The sequence below is a fragment of the Rhinolophus ferrumequinum genome, chromosome 9, assembly GCF_004115265.2.
Source record: "Rhinolophus ferrumequinum isolate MPI-CBG mRhiFer1 chromosome 9, mRhiFer1_v1.p, whole genome shotgun sequence".
Taxonomy (NCBI): domain Eukaryota; kingdom Metazoa; phylum Chordata; class Mammalia; order Chiroptera; family Rhinolophidae; genus Rhinolophus; species Rhinolophus ferrumequinum.
This window is the reverse complement of record NC_046292.1, coordinates 38,742,477-38,762,563: the sequence shown is the minus strand read 5'-3', so window position 1 is coordinate 38,762,563 and position 20,087 is coordinate 38,742,477. Positions and strand designations below refer to the sequence as shown.

Below are 20,087 nucleotides of genomic sequence, written 5' to 3'. Positions count from 1 at the left end.
AATTTTGCAGCCCATGATGAAATAATTCACTCAGGTGATAATCATCAGTGGGTGAACTCGTTCGATGAAAGGTTGATGGGGATATTTATAATGGAGGGATGGGCTGCATCACCTGAACCACTGATCAATCAGCATACCTGAGAGCGGAACTACCAGAAAAATGCAGCACTTCACAAACCTACCTACGAAGTAGTTTTGTACCCTCCTCCCAAATAAAGAGATGAACCAGAATCCAATGAGTCATTCAAAGCTAACCTCCAGTTTATAGAAAATATGAGAGACAGAAGAGTAAGTTATAGTATGAGGAAACAGACAAATCCAGAATGTGGCACCTTCTACAGGACAACAGACCTGGTTTCTATAATAGTCAATGGCATTTTTTTAAAAAGGGAGTAAGGTCTAAGTCTTTTGAGTCCAAACTGCCAAATGTGATATGTTTGGAACCCCTTAATGCCATCTTCTCAAGTAGCCAGAGTGGCCTTTATTTAACTTTATTATTTTCTCTTTTAGGGATATTTTTTCTAAAACATAAATCTGGCCACTTCACTGCTCCACTTAAATCTTTCAATCCTATATCCAAACTTTTATCTTGTCTCACAAGTCCCTTCACAATCTGCCACTTTCCCACCTGCTTTCTAATTCCAAGGCTTCTAAGATTAATTTAGTAGCTTCAGTTCCAGCTGCTATCCCGTGGTCATTCTACACTCTAGCTACTTGCAGCTCTGAAAATGCTTCAATATTTTTTCTTGGCTCTACTTTTGAATATATACTCCTATGAACACTGTCTGCCTGGAATACCCTCCCTTCCCACTTCATCTGGTTAACTTCCCTCTGTCTTTAAGACCCAGTACGGGAGTTCCCGCCTCTAGAATTCTTCCTTAACACCCCCAGTCTTGGTTGGTACCCCTCCTTTGGGCTTCCGTAGCACCTTGGGCTTCTGTTCATCACAATAATTAGTGGGTGTTCAATAAATGTTGGTGGAATGAGAGGCCCATATTAAGAATAACATTACTTTTAACTAAGATATGCAATACAAGATTTGAATAACGGGAAAATTGCCATATTATATGATGGAAAGACTAGTAAAAGGATGCCAATATAGAAATTAATTTGTAGGTTTAATGTAATCTCAATAAAAAAAATCTCAATAGGCAGTTTTTATTAGAATACAACCAAATATTTCTACTTATTTTTGAAATATAAATGGGCAAAAGTATAAATTAATATTTTGAAAAAGAGGAATTACGATGTATAAGTAGCCTTGTAAGATATCAGAACGTATTATAAAGCAACAATAATTAAAATTATATGGACTAGCACCAAAAAAAGATAGACCTATTGAATAAAAAATGATGCTCAGGAATAGACCCTATTATATATAAGAATTTAATATATAATAAAAGAGTCATCATTGAACAAAGGAAGCAGAAAAAGGATTTACATTTGAGAAAATGGTCAAAAACACAAAGTTTCTCAGATTATGCCAACAACTGCATAGCTGCATACTTAATGATTCATTTACTCTCCACAATTTGCTGAAGGTCTACTCTTTGTTCTAGGTGCTATGCGAGGCACTAGTCATGCAGAACTGAACAAGAAAATGTTCCTGTGAAGCGCATCCTGCAGGTAAAAAAAAAAAAAAGTAACTTTGAAGGGAAGATAAGAATCTTTAACTTCCTTCATTCTAACCAATTATCTACCAGGAAATTTCATGTAGCCTTTCTACGGACCAGGGAAAGGAGTACATCAACACTCAACACAGGGAGAGCGAGAAGGAGGAATGCAGGGCACTCATTAGAAATGTTTCAAGGTGCCTCCCAGCTGGCAATGCTCAGTGAGTGCTTCTTAAACACACACATCACTTAAAAGCTGGTCACTACTTAATACTTTCCTTTTCTGAGTAGATTTCTCCATATCCTTCAGATTATTCATTCATCAAAAAAATTTTTGTGCTGTTGGTCACTGTTACAGATGCTAAAAATAAAAAGATAAATGAGACACTGCAGGACCTCAAAGGCCTAAATTCAGGACATTTGAATATTTTTACTGAGCTCCTACTTTGTGGCTGGTGCTGAGAGTACAAAGATGAGAAAGACGCAGTCCCTGGAATTTAACCTACACTAATCCTGACAAAGTGTGCAAAGAAGATATGTGCACAAGAATATTCATTCCAGTACTGTTTGCAGTAGTGAAAAGCTAGAAACAACCTACATGCTCATCAGTAAGGGTCCGTTTTGTTAAATAAATGAGTCGATTCAAACAATGAATACTTTGTAGCCATTAAAGACTAGAATACTATTTCCCTGAAAATAAGACCTAGCTAGACAATCAGCTCTAATGTGTCTTTTGGAGCAAAAATTAATATAAGACCTGGTCTTATATAATAGAATATAAGACCAGGTATCATATCATATCATATCATATCATCATATCATATCATATCATATCATATCATACCGTGTCTTATATGGAGGGGGAGCTGACTCTGGGTGGTGAACACACAGTGTGATTTATGGATGATGTGATACAGAATTGCACAACTGAGATCTATGTAATTCTGCTGACAATTGTCACCCCAATAAATTAAAAATAAATTAAAAAAAAAAAAAAAAAGATGCATTAGAGCTGATTGTCAGGCTAGGTCTTATTTTCGGGGAAACACATGTGGTAACATGCAAAGATGATTGCTTTATTCAGTTAAGTGAAAAAAGCAAGTTCTCAGAAGAGCACACACAGTATGAGCCAATATTTATTTTTAAAATTACATTTGTGTACACATATAAACACTTATGTTTGTTTATGTGCAGAGGGAAAAGTCTAAAGGAATTTATACTGAAATTATTAGCGGGTCTCCTCTGAGTAGTGGGATGGCATGCATCTATGCAATCTTGTGGGTTGGCTCAACTTATAACCTATAAGCAATCCTAACAGTGCAGGCTGTGCTGTAACAGAGGTGTGTATTCAGGTTTCTCCGGAATAGAGACCCGTCTCTTCCTGTGTTCCCCACCTTATCCTTTTCTCTCTCCACGAAAGGCACTGTGATCCAGCTTTATATGTGAGAAATGAAGACACAGAAGAAGTCTCTCAACAGATAGTCCTTCTGCTTGTCAAATCCAATGGCTCTTCTCCATCCTGATGTTCCTTGATCTCTATGTGGCCGCTCACACTGCTGCCTTCTTCCTTTTGAAATACTCTCTTCCCTTGCTTTTTGGGTCACCACCTGTTACTGGTTCTCCTCTTCCTTCTCTCTCTGTCTCTCTCTCTCTGCGAACCCCACCTGCATTGTCCTTGGCTTCTCTTCTTTTCCCACCTGCCTTCCCTGAGTAATCTTACCCGCTCCTGTGGTCCACTACCACCTGCAAGCAGGTGACTACCAAACACACATCTCTAGCCCGAGGGCTCTCACTGGGCACAAGACCCAACTATCCCTTCCCCTACAGACATCCCTGCCTGCTTGTTTTCCAAGCATCGCCAACTCGACATTCCTAAAATGGAAAATGGAATTCATTACTCTCCCCCTCAGTCCCTCCCGTATTTCCTGTGCACAGTGGCACCCCCATTTACCCACCGTGTTAGGCTCCTTAACATTTCTTGTATCTTTTCCTTTTCTTCCTCACCTCCCTCTTCATCCTCACTGCGGCCCTGGTTCAGGTCATCACTTCTCCAAGGTCTACTGCAATGATTTACTAACCAATCTCTGTTCTCAGTCTGGCCTTCCCCAATTTAGCCTCCACACTGAAGTCAAAATAACCTTTTTAAAACACAATTTGGTCACATCCTTTCATCACCAAAAACCCTTCACTGCCCTCGAATTAATTTCTAAGTACAGCATTCAAGCTCTGGATGACCTGAGCCTCTATGGTCTTACCTTTCACCATGTCGTCCTCTTTCCTCCCTCCGCTCACCCCCAGCCCCCGTACCCTTCACTTCCTTGCACTAAGTTCTAGCCATAGAGAGCAGCTGGCACACCACTGTTTTGTCAGGATCTCTGGCCTTCTTACATTTCTGTGTCTCAACTCACTGTTCCCTCTGCCTAGAATGTTTAAATGCTCACTTTCCCCTCTAAACTGTAAACATCTTGAGGGCAGAACTCATACCTTACTCCACACTATATTCCTAGCTCCCAGAATAGTGTCTAGCAGACAAAAATCAATAAATGTTTCCTAAACTGAATCAAACAGTTACATAAAAAGTTTACATTTGGCTTTCAAATTGGTTTTGTACTAGCATTTGAATATGTATGCAGTTGATTGGGAAAATCACACAATTGCAAACAAAATAATGAAATGATACTGCAAAGAATGGAATACAATGGCATTGGGGAAATAAAAAATTTCTAATTCTTTCCCATTGCTAAGAATTCTTCCCGCTTACTACTCCAGATTTTATATGAATTATCTCACTTAATTTTTATAACTAAACAACGAATTAAATACTATTTTTATGTCTCCTTTTACAAAGGAGAAACTAAAGCTCAGGAGAGTAACATGCCCAAGGTCTCCCAGCTGGTAAGGGTGGAGGCCAGGATGTGCCGACAAGCAGCCTGCCTCCAGGGCCTGTTACTGAACCCCAAACGCCCTGGACTTCTCGGTTATTAGGGACTAGCACACCGGGAAGGTTTACTAAAGCTCTGTTGAGATAACATAGTTCACCTTCGTGGTATTCTCAAATCAGAAGAGCACAGGGCTCTAGAGGTGGCCAAAGGGCCTGAGCTTGGACTCTCAGGGCAGGGCAGTGGAGTCAATGCTTCTGGTCTGCAGGGGGCAGTACACTCCCCAGAGAATTTCTGCAGGAGCCCCACCCACGGGTCAGAAGGCTCTGACAACACCAAGGAAAACCATCCCAGGAGGGGCAAGGCTAGAAGGGAGGCCAGGGGATGTAAGATTTGTTAGCAAGAGGAAGGAGTCTCCGAAGAAAGAGTGACAGCTGGAAAGGCAGTCCAGTCTGGGGCAGGAAAAGAGAAGAGGAGAGGGGGTCCAGAGAACCCTCTTCTAGAAAAATCAAGGCAAAAATCATACATTTTAGATCACAAAAGGAATATCGTGATAACAATAATGATGACAGCTGCTGTGCTAAATGCGTTACATACCTTAACTTGTTTCATCCTCAGGACAACTCTATGAGGTAGGTGCTATTGTGATCCCCCACTTTATAGGTAAAGAACCCGAGAACTAAGAGGTTAAGTAACTTGCAAAGGACATGGCAAGTAAGAAGTAGGGCCAGGTTTCAGACACAGGCAGTTTGGTTCCAGAGCTCATGCTCTAACCCTATACTATTACCCCTGGTGATCACACAGTCCTACCTCCTCCTGATTCAGGTGAAAAAAACGAAGCTCCATGACCTACCCCCAAGGTCACAAGTTGGTCAGTAGCTACATCAAAGAAGTTAATGATCTGCAAAAAGTCATTCTTTGCTCCATGAAGTTTATGTTTTAAAGCAAGCAGTGCCACTGGCTGGTCTTATGATCTAGGTCAAGTCTCCTGCATTTAAGGATAGGGGGTTTCTGCATCCCAGCACACTGTTAAGACGAATTCTTTGCAGGCAGCAGTCTTTCCTTCACTTAACAAATATACCAAACACTAGGTATGTACGAGGCCCTGTGCTAGGCATTGGGAGAGAATGTTGACCAAGACACAGCCCTGTACTCAAGGAGGTCCAGGTAGGTCTAAGCACAGAAGATACCGAAACAAAAACAAATGCATGAAAATGTTACAGGTCGTAAGACAACACTGAAGGGGGAACCCCAAGGAGGGCCAAAAGGATAGAGGAGTCAATTCAGCTGGAAAAGGGGCCAGGAAATACCATGAGAGAAGCAAATTCTTGTCCTGAGTCTCCACAATAATTCAAGGAGACAGGACTCACACAGGAAGTAGAGTGAACAAGATCACAGAACCTGAAATAGCATGGCATTAACTTGAGGGCTTATGGAAGGCAAAATAATGGTCCCCAAAGATAGCCATGCCCTGATCCTCAGAACCTATGAATATGTTACTTCAAATGGAAAAAAGGACTTTGCAGATGTAATTAAGGTTAAGGACCCTGAGATGGGTAAGATTAGCCTGGATTACCTTGGTGGGTCCAATCTAATCACACGAGTCCTTGAAAGTAGAAGAGACAAAAGGGTGGATCAGAGAGATGAGGTGTGAGAGAATTTAACCCACCATTGCCACCAATTCTGAAGATGGAAGAGGAAACTAAGAGCCAAGGAATATAGGTGGCTTCTAGAAACTGAACAAAGCAAGGAAACAGATTCTCCCCTAGCATCTCCAGAAAGGAATGTAGCCCTGCCAACACCTTGATTTTAGCCCACTGAGACCGTACTGAACTTCTGACCTACTGTAAAATAATCTGTGTTGTTTTAAGCCATTAATTTACTATGGCATTATTCACAGAAAATGAATACAGGAGCCTGTAAGTAATTCAGGATTGCTGAAGCAATGGGAAACTACGGCACAACTTGAGAACAGAAGCCATTGGAAAGGTCCTTGCCACTAACTTATCCTGTGACCTTGGGCAAGTCAAATCACGTACCCGTTCATTCACTCACTCACTCACTCACTCACTCATTTATTCATTCCACAAACATTTTGAGTTTCACATAGGTTATGTTTCTTCCGGTCTTGAAAAACCCAGAAGAGCTTGCCATGGACGAAGGTGCACCTTTAGGTTGTAGGAGGTGGCATGACACGGTATAAGAATATCTTAGCTTTGTCACTTATTACTTGCTTTTATCCCCTGGGTAAGTTCTTTAAAACTCTCTGAGCCTCAGTTTTCCCACTGGCAAAATGGAGACAATAATAGCATTTACCTTCCAGAATTGTTATCTAGATCAAGTGAGGTCATAGATGGGAAAGCACTTTGTAAGTACAGGGCTTTCGTTGTCGTGGGTAAATCAATCATAAATGAAAACAAGACAGCTCTGAAATCGGATCAGTATGACCGACGTTAAACTTTCCCCAGAATATTCATCGACACAGCACTGCACAGCAGAGCATGCTTGCTCGCCAGGTTGCGAATGGAAGGCCTAACTCCATCGCCTCATCAGCCATCTACTTACTACCCCTTGCCCACCGGTGTCCTTTAAAGGCCCCAACAAGGGCCAGGGCTAGAGGTGTTTGCCCAGCTGGCCCTCAGCTTCCCGACCACTTGAGACCAGTGAGGCCCCTCATTTCCGCAGCCCCCTGAAACACTCTCCTCCTCGGCCTGCATGTCACAGCACTGCTCTGGCTCTCTTCTAATATACTCCCTCCGCCTCCTAACTGGCTCCTCTTCCTCCTCCCACTTCCCCATCGTGGATCTTCTTCCAAGTTCAATCCTGCAGCTCTTTAATTGTTTCTTTTACTCAGAGAATTCATCCACTTAGGTCATTTTAAGCAAATGCTTCCAGGCAAATGACTTCCAAATATGTATTTTTAGTCTGTATCTCTCAGATGAGCTTTAATCCCACATCTCCAACTGCCTACTGGACATTTCTACCTGGAGAGTTTTCATGTCGGAGCAAAATGCTAGGGGCATTGACTAAAATGGGAATGCTAGGAGAAAACTTGCATTTGAGGTACACAAGAAAGGGCACTAAATTCTGTTTAAAGGAGGTGAGTGTGAGCACATGGCAGAACCCATAGAGATGGTCCCATAAAACATACGGCGGGGGTCCAGGGCACAACGGCAGTCTGCTAAGCAAGACAGAACAATGCCCCACGAGATCTGGTTGTCACTACGTCTCTGGTGCTAACTCACTATGTGGCCCTGGATGAATCACTTCACCTCTCTAGATCCGAGTTTCCTTCTTTATAAATCGAGGTAGCTAAATGGATTCAAAAGTGTTATGACACTGATATCTACAAAGCTCAGAAACAGACAGCAAAAACCGTAAGATCCCAATAGTAAATGGACAAAGAACAATTCACAAAATAGGACAAAGTGCCAATAAACACATAGAAAACAATCATACTATGCAGCAAATGAAAACAAGATGCTACTTTTACTTATTAAATTAGTAAGATTTTAAGAAAATGGTAAGAATGTAAACTGGAGCAACATGTCTAAAACTCTAAGATTCAGAAATGGATCATGCGGGAGATGCATACCCCAGAGCTGTCTGAATAAAGGCCTCCACTAAATGGGAGAGAAGACAGATCTTCTGGTGAAGTGCTCTAAAGCAGCAGCAAGACTGAGGTTGGAGCTTTATGGAAAAGCACCCCTTGGTAGGAAGGAGGGTACAAGGACCAAAGAAACAGAGAAAGGCAAGAAACAGGAATGAATCCAGAAACCTAGAAAGAGCCATGGAAAAACTCTTATTTGACCTTGTCATTTTCATGCATTTGATGAATATATCCCGAGCTCTTGATATATGCCACTTTGATGCTTAAAACGCATTAGTAGATAAAACTTGGTGCATGGTCCTGCTGGTGTAGGGTTACTGTTTAGTAAATAAAAAAATAAAGAAGTAAATAATTAAATAAGTAATTACAAACTCAGATAAGGGCTATGAAGGATATAAACATTTGAAAAATAGAGTTGGCAACAAGTTCAGTGTCATTTATGTTGACAGAAAATATCAATGGTCTCAAATTCATAGTCTGGGAAGATGAGAAATGAGACAAGATGAGTGGATTTGGATAGAATGAAATCACTCAGGTCCTTAGAGAGCAGAATAGTGGTTGTGGGAGAAGCCAGCACAGAAAGGGTTGAATAAAGGAATGGGAGAGGCAGAAATGGGAATTGCGATTATCAATCACTTTAAAAGGAATTTGGCTATGAAAGGAAGAAGATAAACAAGGTGTCTGGAAGAGATGACAAAGACATTTAAAGGGGAAGATCTGAGTGTGTCTGAGGCAGGAAGAGCCAGTACCAGGAGAGGGTACAAGTGGCAACAAAGAAAGAGGCATCATGGCATCCTCATCTTCGCAGTTAATCCTTACTAAGTCCATTCCCTTCTCCCTGATAAGGTCTCTTCACAAACCTGTCACTCAACAGGTGAAAATCGCTACTATTTTAAAAATGACAACTTTCTGCAATCCCACATTCCCTTCCTGATATTGCCATCTTTCTCTTTTCTTTCAGTACCAAACTACTTGAGAGAACTGTCTATTTTCAGTTTCATTTCTTACCTCCTCACTCTTCAACTTTCGGCCCCTAACCCTGCCTTTGATCTTACCCAAATCATTTATGACCTCACTTTGCAAAATCTAATGTGTACTTTTTATCATATTTGGCCCTTTGAGAACAATGGACACTGCCGACCCATTGCTCCCTAGAAACACTCCTTCCCATTCCATGACAGCATCTGCCTGTTTCTCTGGTCGCACTTGCTCTAAGTGTGGTCTCCTTCTCTAAGTCTCTTAAATATTGGTGTGCTTCAGGATTTTGGACTTAGCTCTGTGCTTTTCTTAAATAGTCTCCCTGGCCAAGCTTATCTATTTTTATTGCCTCAATTTCTAACTATATGCTGATAGTGACTCCCAAGTAAATACTTACAGTCTCTCCTTAGCTTCAGCCCTGTGCATCCAACATCCTGCTAGACAATTCCTCTTGGATGTTCCAAAGTATATCAAACACAGTAAGTCTAAAACTGAATTTATTAATCTCCCCACCTCCAAACCTGCTGTTCCCTATCTTAATGAGTGATACTGCCATCTACCTACTTGCCCATTGCAGAAATCTAGGCTTCAGCTTTTACTCTTTTGTCTTCATTCCCAACACTCAATCAATCTCCAGGTCCTTCAGGATTTTATTCCATTTATGTCTCTTGATTCCAACCACATTTCTCCATTTCCATAACTACTGCCCTCTCCGTGCCACCCTCATTTCTCAACCAGGTATTTTAGTAGCTTCCTCACTGAGCTTCCCTCTAGGTTTGTTTCTCTCCAGTACTTTCCCCACATGGCAGTTAGATAGATTTTTTTCTAAAATCCAAGTGTGAATATGTCATGCCTTCATCCTACACCCTTCAATAATAATCACTTTATTATGGATTAAAATTACCCTTTCACTGCAGTAAAATTATATTCTGGATAATAACCATCTCTTTCCCCCTTCCAAAAAGTCAGCAGAGGCTAAAGGGGTAGGGGCACAGAGGGATGGGGCTAAACTAAGGGTTGATGTTAACAGCATTGCTGCTCAAATACTTAGCTTTGGGCCAGTGGCGAAATGGGAAAGCTAACCCTGCAACCCACACTGAGCTGAGATCATTGAGAGGTGTGCTAAGGTATGCCAGGTCAGAAGTGACCCTTCTTTATTGGCAGAAACAAAAAAAAGAAAAGAAGCTAATCCCCTCTCGAGGGAAGCTTCTCCAATTTAGCCCCACAAAATTCCCATAGATTGAAATAAAATCATGCACTCACAATTAAAAATCAACAAATACACAGGAAGGCAAGCACCACGAGGGTCAGCAGAAACAGTAGACAACAGATTTAAACCCCCAAGGACTACAAATATTGGAACAATAAGATGAAAAATACGGAACTATACATTACGTGTTTAAAGACATAAAATGTACAATCATAAGAATGTACAAATAATATTTAAAAGAGACAGATTTAGGGGGGGAAAGGAAACTTGTAAAAATGAAAAACAGTTTTCAAGATAAAGAACTCAATGAATGGGTTAAATAGTAGAGCAGAGTCAGCTGAAAAGAGAATTAATGACTTGGAAGATATATATCTGAAGAAATTGCCCAGAATTCTACAAGAGACAAGGAGATAAAAAATATGACAAACAAGCTCATGGGTATGGAAAATAAAAGGTCTAACATACTTTTTTTTTTTTTTTTTAAAGAGGGCGCAGCTCACAGTGGCCCATGAGGGGATCGAACCGGCAAGCTTGGTGTTCCCACCACCACGCTCTAACCAACTGAGTTAACCGGCCATCCCTAACATACTTCTAACTGTGGAACCCCAGAATGAAGGAACAGAAAGAGCAAAAGAGAGGCACTTTTGAAGACATAATGGCTGTAAAATTTCTACAAATGAACTAAATCTGCATGTCCAAATCACATAATACATCTAGTTAAATAAGAAAAATGCACGCGGTGGTAGCCCGTCTACAAGATAGCTCGCGATGATCTTCACCTTGGTATTCGTAACCTGTGTGTAGTTGCCTCCTGCACTGTATCAGGGTAGGTTGGTGTGACCAACAGAATAGAAGTGATAATATATCGCTTCTGAGATTAGGTTCTAAGGGACACTGTGGCTTCCACCTTGGTGATTCTCTTTTGGATACTTGTTCTGGGGAAAGTCCGCTGCCGTGTCATGAGCAGCCCTAAGGAGAGGCCCACATGATGAAGAACTGAGGCCTCCTACCAGCAATCCTATGAATGAGCCATTTTGAGCAGATCCTTAAGCCCTAGTCAAACGTTCAGATGACGATAGCCCCAACCAACAGTTCGTAAGAGACTGTGAGCCAGAATCACCTAGATAAGCAGCTCCCAGATTCCTGACCCTCCGAAAAACTATGTGAGATAACAAATACCTAACCTGCTATGTTTGCGGTGAGTTTTACACAGGGATGGATGACTAACACACATGCTAAGACCAAACAGTTTCGAATGGCTTATGAAGAGACTTCTCCAACTGGTCCAGACCGTCTCTCCAGCTTCACTTGAAACACACCGAAGTTCTTTCAGTTTCTGTAATGCATCCTGTTCTCTCTTATTTCCACCCCTCTGGACAGCTCACATGATGTACCCCCTGCCTGACAGTCTTCGACATCTCCTCTACTCCTAACGCATATACTCCTTGGGCTAACCTCCCGATCATTCGAGCACTCATATCGTCTAACAAACTCTTGTTAAATTGTTTCTCCTTCCATTAGACGGCAGCCTCCAAAGAGGCGGAGACAATATCTGTCTCCATTATTATGCCAGCACAGTTCCTAGCACAAAGAAGGCACTCAGTAAATATTTGTCCCTCACAGCCCCCAGGATAGGGACAGGCAGAAGGCTAAAGGTGGAAGAATGTAAACATTCTTAGGCAATGATCCAAACAAATCTTCAGCCTAGCAACTGAAATAACTGCAAAAGAATCGAGAAACCCCTATATATACAACCTCAGATTTAGGGAAGGCTTGGGGTAGGGTCGAGACTCTAAAGTTGGATGGTTTCCAGCTCCTCCCAAGTTGAGACCCCCTTCTTGTGGTTTCATTATGATCCTTGAATGGAAATCTCTGATCAGACACACCCATTCTTAAAAGCACACTCCCAATTTACTCAAAGAACTAACAGAAATGATTTGAAAATAATTACCATGTTCTTTGTTTGTAGGACAATTCCAGCCTATTATATTGATACTGAAGATCTGATCGTAAATGGTATTTGCAGTGTGTGCCTAAATATGAACATACACACACATATGTAAATACATACATGTTATAAAATATTAATCACTAGTACCCTCTACTGGTGGAAATTCCTTATCTGCTCATATGAATGGTCTTATTGCCCTCTAGTGACCACAACCTATAAAGAGAAAATCCATCAGCAGATGGGAGAATCTCCTTGGCTATAATGATAGGGTTTTATGTTCTTTAAGCATCTAATTTTCTCAGATTCTGGTTTATATTACAGGGGTGCAACTCTCAAGACTCTTGGGGGGCCCTCTGGGGGATTTCACACAGCTCTTGCCAGCTGTTAGCGCCAGTCTGAAGCTGCTCTCTCTCCCGGTTCTCATGAACAAGAGGTCAAGGGGAGGCAGCGAAGGCAATGGCTGCACTAGTGAGGGCAAGAACAGCAGCTGTGAGTGACTAGCCCGGACTCCCTGGGGAGCCGGGAGCAGCTTGAGGAACACATGTTGGCTCTCCTTGGCATATTCTTCACAGTTGTGTACTGTACTAAAATGGCAATTCAACGTAGTCTCTGACTTACCTTTTAAATATCTCCAATGCTATAGGAAATGATATAGCAGCAAAGGATGCTATCATTTTGCTTTTACAAACCATGCTTTGCAAATTATTTCTACTCAAGACAGGAAAGCCAAGTCTCTTTGAAGACTGAACTGAAATGATGCCACTTCTCTAGAACCTTTTCTGCATTCCCCAGATCTAAGTGACTACTGTCCTTTATGCCAGCACATACATACCTGGTACAGATCAGCATAGAACCCAGGATATTATTTATGTTTTTATTTATAATCCACAATACTTTATCCTTCCCATTTGTCTACATGCTTGCTTCTCCATCAAATCCTAATTTTCTTGAGGTCACAAACCATGTCTTAATTTTTGCACACCCAGCATCAAGCACACTCAGAGTGTTAGTCCGCAGATCACTGCCAATTACCAGTCCATGTGGTAAGTACAGAAACTGAAGTAGCATTTTGCAATTTTTATAGCAATTTAACAGAATTCTCCATCTGTTGCATCTAATAAAAAAGGGAAGATTGTATTTATATTTTAATTGTTTTTCTAGTAATTTTTATTATATATTATGAAAGTACTGGTCTGCAACCAATGGAGAATTTTTTAAACAATGATCCCTGACCATGGAGAGTTTGAGAAGCACTGACAGATAACTTAATGTTTGCATGAGGGAAGAAAGGAAGGAAGGAGACAAAATATAAGCACTTTTCATAACACTCAGAAGGAACCTACCTATCTTTGTTGATTTTAACACTTCCCTGGAGGGTATTTTCTTCTTTAATTCTCGTAAGGCTTCAACTAGATTCTCTTTGGTTTGATCAGGAAGCTCCAACATAGTTTTCCATCTTTTTATGTCTTCTACAACCACAACTCTCTGGGAAAAAGACAAGTCATTTGGAAAATGGAACATTTGCATCAGAAAGACATCTGCCTTCACCTGAGCTAATGGGGCTCCTATTGACATATGAATTATTGATGGTGACCTGAACCAAAGCACAGTGTGTGTGATGGCCCCACATGATGGGTAATTGCTTAAAAGCAGGTCCTGCTTACTGCAAATCAGGAAGAGAGTTACATCTATTAGGAAAAGTGCAAGTTTTAATCTTACCATGTCAGACACCACCGGGCACTTAGCATTGAGAGGCAATAGGATGAGAAGAAAAGAAAAATGATGCAGAGGTGAATTAACCCTATAGCTCACTTCAGTGTCTTAATTCACAGGCAAGGACTGAGAGCAGAAAAGTCATCAAGACATTTATTTCAACAATAAAAGCACACTTCAACAGCTCCTCACTTCCTAGATGATAAAACTCAAACTCTCGTCTGAAGAATTTTTTAAAACTTCAAATATAACGAAAGGTATGGAGTCACTATTTATAATGAAAAAAGTTAACATTTTGCCATTTCACATAAAGTAAATTTTAAGTCTCCTTATACCCTTCACCAAACTCATTCCCCTCCTTTCATTCCTGGAAGAAACTACCCCCTTTCCATTCAATGTAAACTATTAACAATTAAGAAATATGAGTGAAGGGGGTGGGGAAGTTCTTTGTACTGTTGTCACTTTTCTGTAGTTTTGAAATTATTTCAACTAAAGAATTTTTAGGATTCTGGTAATGTTGTTTCTTCATCTGGATACTGGTGACACAGGTGTGTTCCCTTTGTGAAAATCTGTCAAGATGTACACTCACAATTTGTCCACTCTCCTACATGCAATAGTTCAATAAAAAGCAACCAAAAAAACCCCAAAAAACCATAAAATGTCTTAACTCCCTCCCTTGGCTGGGATCTGCTTCCAGCCTAGCAGGCTGTGGTGGGAGGAGGGGAGGTCTGATTCTATTTCCCCATCTTTGCTTCTCCTCCTTCCTGATCTGCTTCTTTGCCTTGGTCTCTGTCTCTTTCAGGTTTGAAGCTGGGGAAAGGAGAGGTAATGGACAGGCAAAGTCTTATTTTCTTTTGGGATACTATGCTAACCCGGTTTTAGTGCTCTCTAGACCCAGCAGATGTGTAAAGCTGACTCCTATTCTCTTCTGAGTGCTTCTGCGGTTCCTGGATAGGCAAAGTCTTACTTTCTGTTGGGATACTATGCTAACCAGGTTTTAGTACTCTCTAGACCCAGCAGATATGTAAAGCTGACTCCTATTCTCTTCCGAGTGCTTTTGCGGGTCCTTGGAGAGCTCCCCTTGTTGAGATCTCACCTGCAGTTCCCGTAACACGGGCAATGCCTCTTCCAGCCAACCGCTTACATGTTCACCAGAAGTCCCCAGTTTTTGGCAGCTCACATCATAGGCACACTCTATGGAGGGGTCCTCCATGGGAGGGGTCCCATTGCCCTTCCAAGGATCCTTGTGAACCCCGTCCCTTTAACTCAACCCCAGGCCAGCCGGCATTTTCTCCACTACTGCCTAAATCCTTGCCCTGAAAAATTCTGAGGGTAACAGCCTATCCAGTGCATTCACTTCTCCCTCTGGCATCCGTCGGCCACTCTTCGTTTTTCAGATGTTTCCAGGTACAAGCCTGGTCTCTGTGTCCAACAGGTCCAAGATCTGAAGTCAAGTTCTCCAACTGAAAATACCACAGCCCTCTCACTTTATCTAAAGGAATTCTCTCTTCTCTTCCTTCAACTTCAACTTTCATTATAGCCTACAGTGGCTGATGGGTTCAGGTCTTCATGTACTGCCTGCACAAGTTCTGCATAGATGGTCCAGAATCTCCTTGATACCTATTGCTTTGTTCTCAGACTTTAGAGGCCTTAGCCAAAATTGAAACAAAGTCCTTTTTTAATAGTATTTAATAGTATTATTAGTATTACATGGTATGAGGATATTTTCAATAGGAAGAAGGTATAAATATCTTATTCTGCAACTTTTTTCACTCAATATATTTCCTTGATTCAGCCATTATACACACACACACACACACACACACACACACGATATACTTCAATAGTATTGGATAGTAGTCCATTATTTTTATATATAAATGTCTTAGAATTTTAAAATCTATAACCCCAATGGATACTCAGGGTCCCCCACCTCCACCCACCTACTGCTGTAAACATTGTTTGATGAACTCCTGCCTGTGACATATTCACATTTGGTCTTCCATCCCTTTACGCTCAACTTTTCTTGGTCATTATGCTTTAAATATCCTATGGCTGCTTTATTTTGCTTCACCCTCCCTTCCACTCTGAGAATCTCTATCTTTTAATAGGCATGTTTAAAACCCATTTGCATTTATTATGATTACCGATATACCCTGGACATACTTTCTTGTTTGTTTCTTTTTTCCCTCATTTTTATCTTCTGTTTAACAGCCTTCTTTAATCTTGTTTTTACTTTGTGGTTTGGAAGTCATACCTTCTGTTTCTATTATTTCAGTGTTCACTCTTACAATTTTTAAGATATATGCTCAATGACATCTACACCCGTATCCTCTCTCTTCCTGGCACCTGGGCATTTCCCTTTCTTGCTTTCAAACTCCGCTCTGTATTAGAGACTTTTCATGCAGCATTTCTACATGTTCAGAATGAGGTTTGGGGTTCCCCCTCTCATCATTCCACCCTATGAAACTACAAAGACCAAACGCTGCAGCATGGCATCGAAGGCCTTACGGGACTTGGCTCCTGACAGCCTTTTCAGACTCACATTTGCTCCAGATACACCAAACTCTTTCAAGTTGCTTAAATGAATCACAGTGTTTCACACACCCTGACTGGGGTGCTCTTTCTTTGTCTCAACCATGTGGTAAACGCGTATTTATTTTTTAAGATTCTCTTCAAGCATCAGCCCCTCTACGAAGCCATTCTTGCCTCGCTCCAACCGCATTTGACCACACTCCCTTTTGGGCCCCTTTGTAATCTGTACAGACTTCTATGACTACAGCTCTGCTTTCTGCATTATACTTATCCACAAGGCTGTCTTTCCCACCGGACTACGAGCAACATGAAGGGCGGAACAATGTACTTCTCTCTCTATCCCCAGTGCACAGTAGGTATAACTAAACACAGCCATTTCTACCCTCGAGGACTAACCACAGTACAGTTTTAAGATCTGAAATTTGAGGGCAGAAACAGAAAAATACAGCAGTCAGTTTCAGAATAGAAGAATTCCATAAACATCAAAGAATGTCTCCTTATTTCCATCCAAATGTGGGCCCCAACAGAGATATTTCAAGTTCTTATCAGAATTATTTAGACGAACAAGGGAGGTGAACATGAAATATCAATGGGGTAGCTACAATGAATGGTTATTGTCAGAAAGAAGAGGTGCTCTCCAAAGTATCTTCTGGTCTTACAGTTGTGGGTCACTGAAATATCAAGTTTGACAAAAACCAATCAGGGAAAATGTTTTGCTCATAAGCAATAAAATGGGCACCATTCCACTGGTGGGGGTAGGGACAACATATTGGCTAGTGAATCCTACAAGGAGGAAAGATTTATAGAGCATTCCTGAGTGCCGAACCTAAAAAATTAGCATATTCTAGAATCTTTTAATTAAAAAAAAATCTATTGCAACCAACAGATGAAATCACTTTTCCTTCAGGGAGCAAGAAGAGATTAACCAAATTAACCTTTACCATTCAAATGTACACTACATGAGCTCTATTGAGTATCACTTTCATTGAGTATGATAAGGCTATGGCAAAATTACTTGTACTGTACTGATAACAGAAGTACAATGGTCCTAATATTCTAAGATTTTTATACCTCCTCTACATGGCATTCAGAAAGCTCCCCTTTTTTTATAGTTCACTCTATAGGGGGCTGACTGAGGAATGAGACTGTCTAGTTCAAATCCCAGCTCTGCCACTTACAGCTGCATGACCTCGGGCAAGCTACTTACTCTCTTCGTGCCTTAGACTCTTCACCTGTAAAATATAAATGATAAAAGCATCCATTTCACAGAGCTGTTATTAGAATTTAAATAGTTAATATGTGGGAAGCACTTAGCACAATGTCTGGGCCATGGAAATGGGCTCAATAAATGTTCGTAATAATCATTGTTACTACTATCACCACCATCATCATTCCCAGCTCCAGTTTTACTACACAAACCTCTTCTTTTCTGTACATGAAAACAGGAAACTATCAGTTTTTACTCCATTCCAGGCACAGTGCTTAGTTAGCCCCCCTTTCAACATGCACTTATTTATTTAGCCCTCATAACAATCCTGCAGATTAAATATTGTTATTATTTCTGATATTACTGCTGAGGAAATGGAGGCTTGAGCATTCAACAGATTCTTGGCATTAAAATGTGATGCTGATGTGTGGGAATAAGTCATTCGGCAGAGAGTAGACCTAGTTAACTCTATAGCACTCACACTTACCCCTACTTGATTTTAATTTGTCATTGTGTACACAGAGAAGCAAGCATGTGTGCATGTATAAAGGAAAAGAGAACAGCAAGTACCACTTATTGAATGGATATATGTCACTGCTTCCCTCCACCTCACCAAATCTTTCCATCCCTTCAGGGTGCTCTGACTACTGAAAACAGGTACTGAGCTCTCTCTTCTCTTAACTCTTAACCCTTATTGTCCAAACAATTTCGTAATGGATCACGTATGATTTTGTACCATTACTTAATAATTCCTTATGTTATGTTCCTCTAATAGGAAGTCCTATGAAGGCTCATACTGAGACCTTAAATTTCTCGTATGGACCCTAGAGTACCTAGCACAGTGCTGGGCATAATGTTATTTCACAATAATATTTATAGAATAGTTTAATATTCAGACCCTGCAAGGGCATCTCCAAATAAAGATGATTCTTATTTATTCAACAAATTTTTACCTACAATGTAGCAGGCACTGTGTTAGGTCTTGGAGCAGAATCAGAACATAGTAGGACACTGTGGTCCCAATCCTCAGGAATTCAAAGCAGAGTGGGGAAAACTACAAGTAATCAGATAATTACAATATAGTAACGTAAGTGCTATGACAGATATTTGAGCCAAGTGCTATGAAAATATTGAAAAGGGAAGGATTAACTCCCTCAAAGGACCTAGAAAGCATTTCAGCATTCACTTATTTAACAAATATTTATTAACCACTTAATATACACTGTGACAGGCCCAAGGATACAGAGGTAAATAAAATACCCAAGGTCCCCGTGAAATTTATAATGTAGAATTCACAGGGAAAGTCACATTTGAGTAGATTGACAAATGAGTAGGCATTCATTCTGTAAAAAGAGAAAGGCCTTCCAGGAAAAGGGACCAGCATTACTCAAAGCCCTGGAGACATGTAAGAGAATAGCTTATTCAGAGAAGAGCAAGAAATGGGGAGTGCCTGGAATGTATTCCTGTGAACAGGGAGCTACAAGGGATGAGGTGACAAGGCTCGCTAGGTCAGAACAGGAGAGGTCTCATATGTCACGCCAAGGCTTTTGGAGTTTTAGTTCATTTGGTCCTTCAGAAAAATGTACTGCAGCCTTCTATATGCCAAGCCTCGTGCCAGGCACTGGGGACACAAAATCACTGACATACTCTTTTAAGAAGCCTAGAGTGTAGCGGGACTCAGGCATGTAAAGAAACACTTATAATATAGAACAAAAAGTGCACTGATGGGGTATGTTGAAGATACAGGGATGGCTTAGAAAATGTGAAACTGAATAAAGGAAACCTCATTTAAAACGGAGTCGGGAGGCCAGAAGGAAGAGGTGTCACTCACTGCTACTGCCACTACCACTCCAAGTCAATTACAGGCTCCAAGAGGAAGAGACCGTATCTAGCATGCCCAACGAAAAGTGTCTCTACTTTACTAACTGAGCAGGAGGAAGGAAGATTTTCTACTTGCCCAGCAACAAGCCCAGCCAATGGAATCCTCAACACTCAGCCAGTGAGAAGCCATCACCACTCTGAAATTTCTCCTTCCTCCAACGGACTTATGTTCAAAGCACCCACCCCCTCCCAACTTCCTCTTTTCTCTATAAAGTTTCCTCTCCTTTGTTTGCTGAACTTGCCTATAGTTTTTGCCATAGCACATTTGTCTTGAATTGCAATTCTCTGCCGTTCCCAAATAAACCCATTTTTGCTGGTAAAAATAACTTTTATTTTTAAGGTCAACAAGAAGGGAGTAATTAGATTGGCTCTGGATATGGGAGACAGAGGGTGGTCAGGAAAGGCCTCATAAAAGAGAAGACTCTTGAACTAGGTCATGGGGAAGAAACAGGATTTCATAAAGTAGATGATAATAGCGAACATTTGCATACATAGTACTTAGTATGTGCC

At 41.0% G+C, this 20,087-nt stretch overlaps 1 protein-coding gene and 1 long non-coding RNA gene across 8 annotated transcripts in view; one reads left to right on the top strand and one right to left on the bottom strand.

Annotated features, from left to right (window-relative positions):
* The window catches only part of LOC117027147 (uncharacterized), a 44,431-nt gene extending 32,113 nt beyond the window's left edge, over nt 1-12,318 (top strand). For both annotated transcript variants that reach the window (XR_004423869.1, XR_004423870.1), the window contains 2 exons: nt 1,560-1,626; nt 10,777-12,318. This is a non-coding gene — a long non-coding RNA (uncharacterized LOC117027147). The remainder of the gene's footprint in view (nt 1-1,559; nt 1,627-10,776) is intronic.
* Nucleotides 1-20,087, bottom strand: part of TCEANC2 (transcription elongation factor A N-terminal and central domain containing 2) — a 32,611-nt gene that overhangs the window by 8,980 nt on the left and 3,544 nt on the right. For all 6 annotated transcript variants that reach the window (XM_033114526.1, XM_033114525.1, XM_033114524.1 and 3 more), the window contains exon 3: nt 13,585-13,726. In XM_033114526.1, coding sequence (XP_032970417.1) covers nt 13,585-13,726 — 142 coding nt within the window. The remainder of the gene's footprint in view (nt 1-13,584; nt 13,727-20,087) is intronic.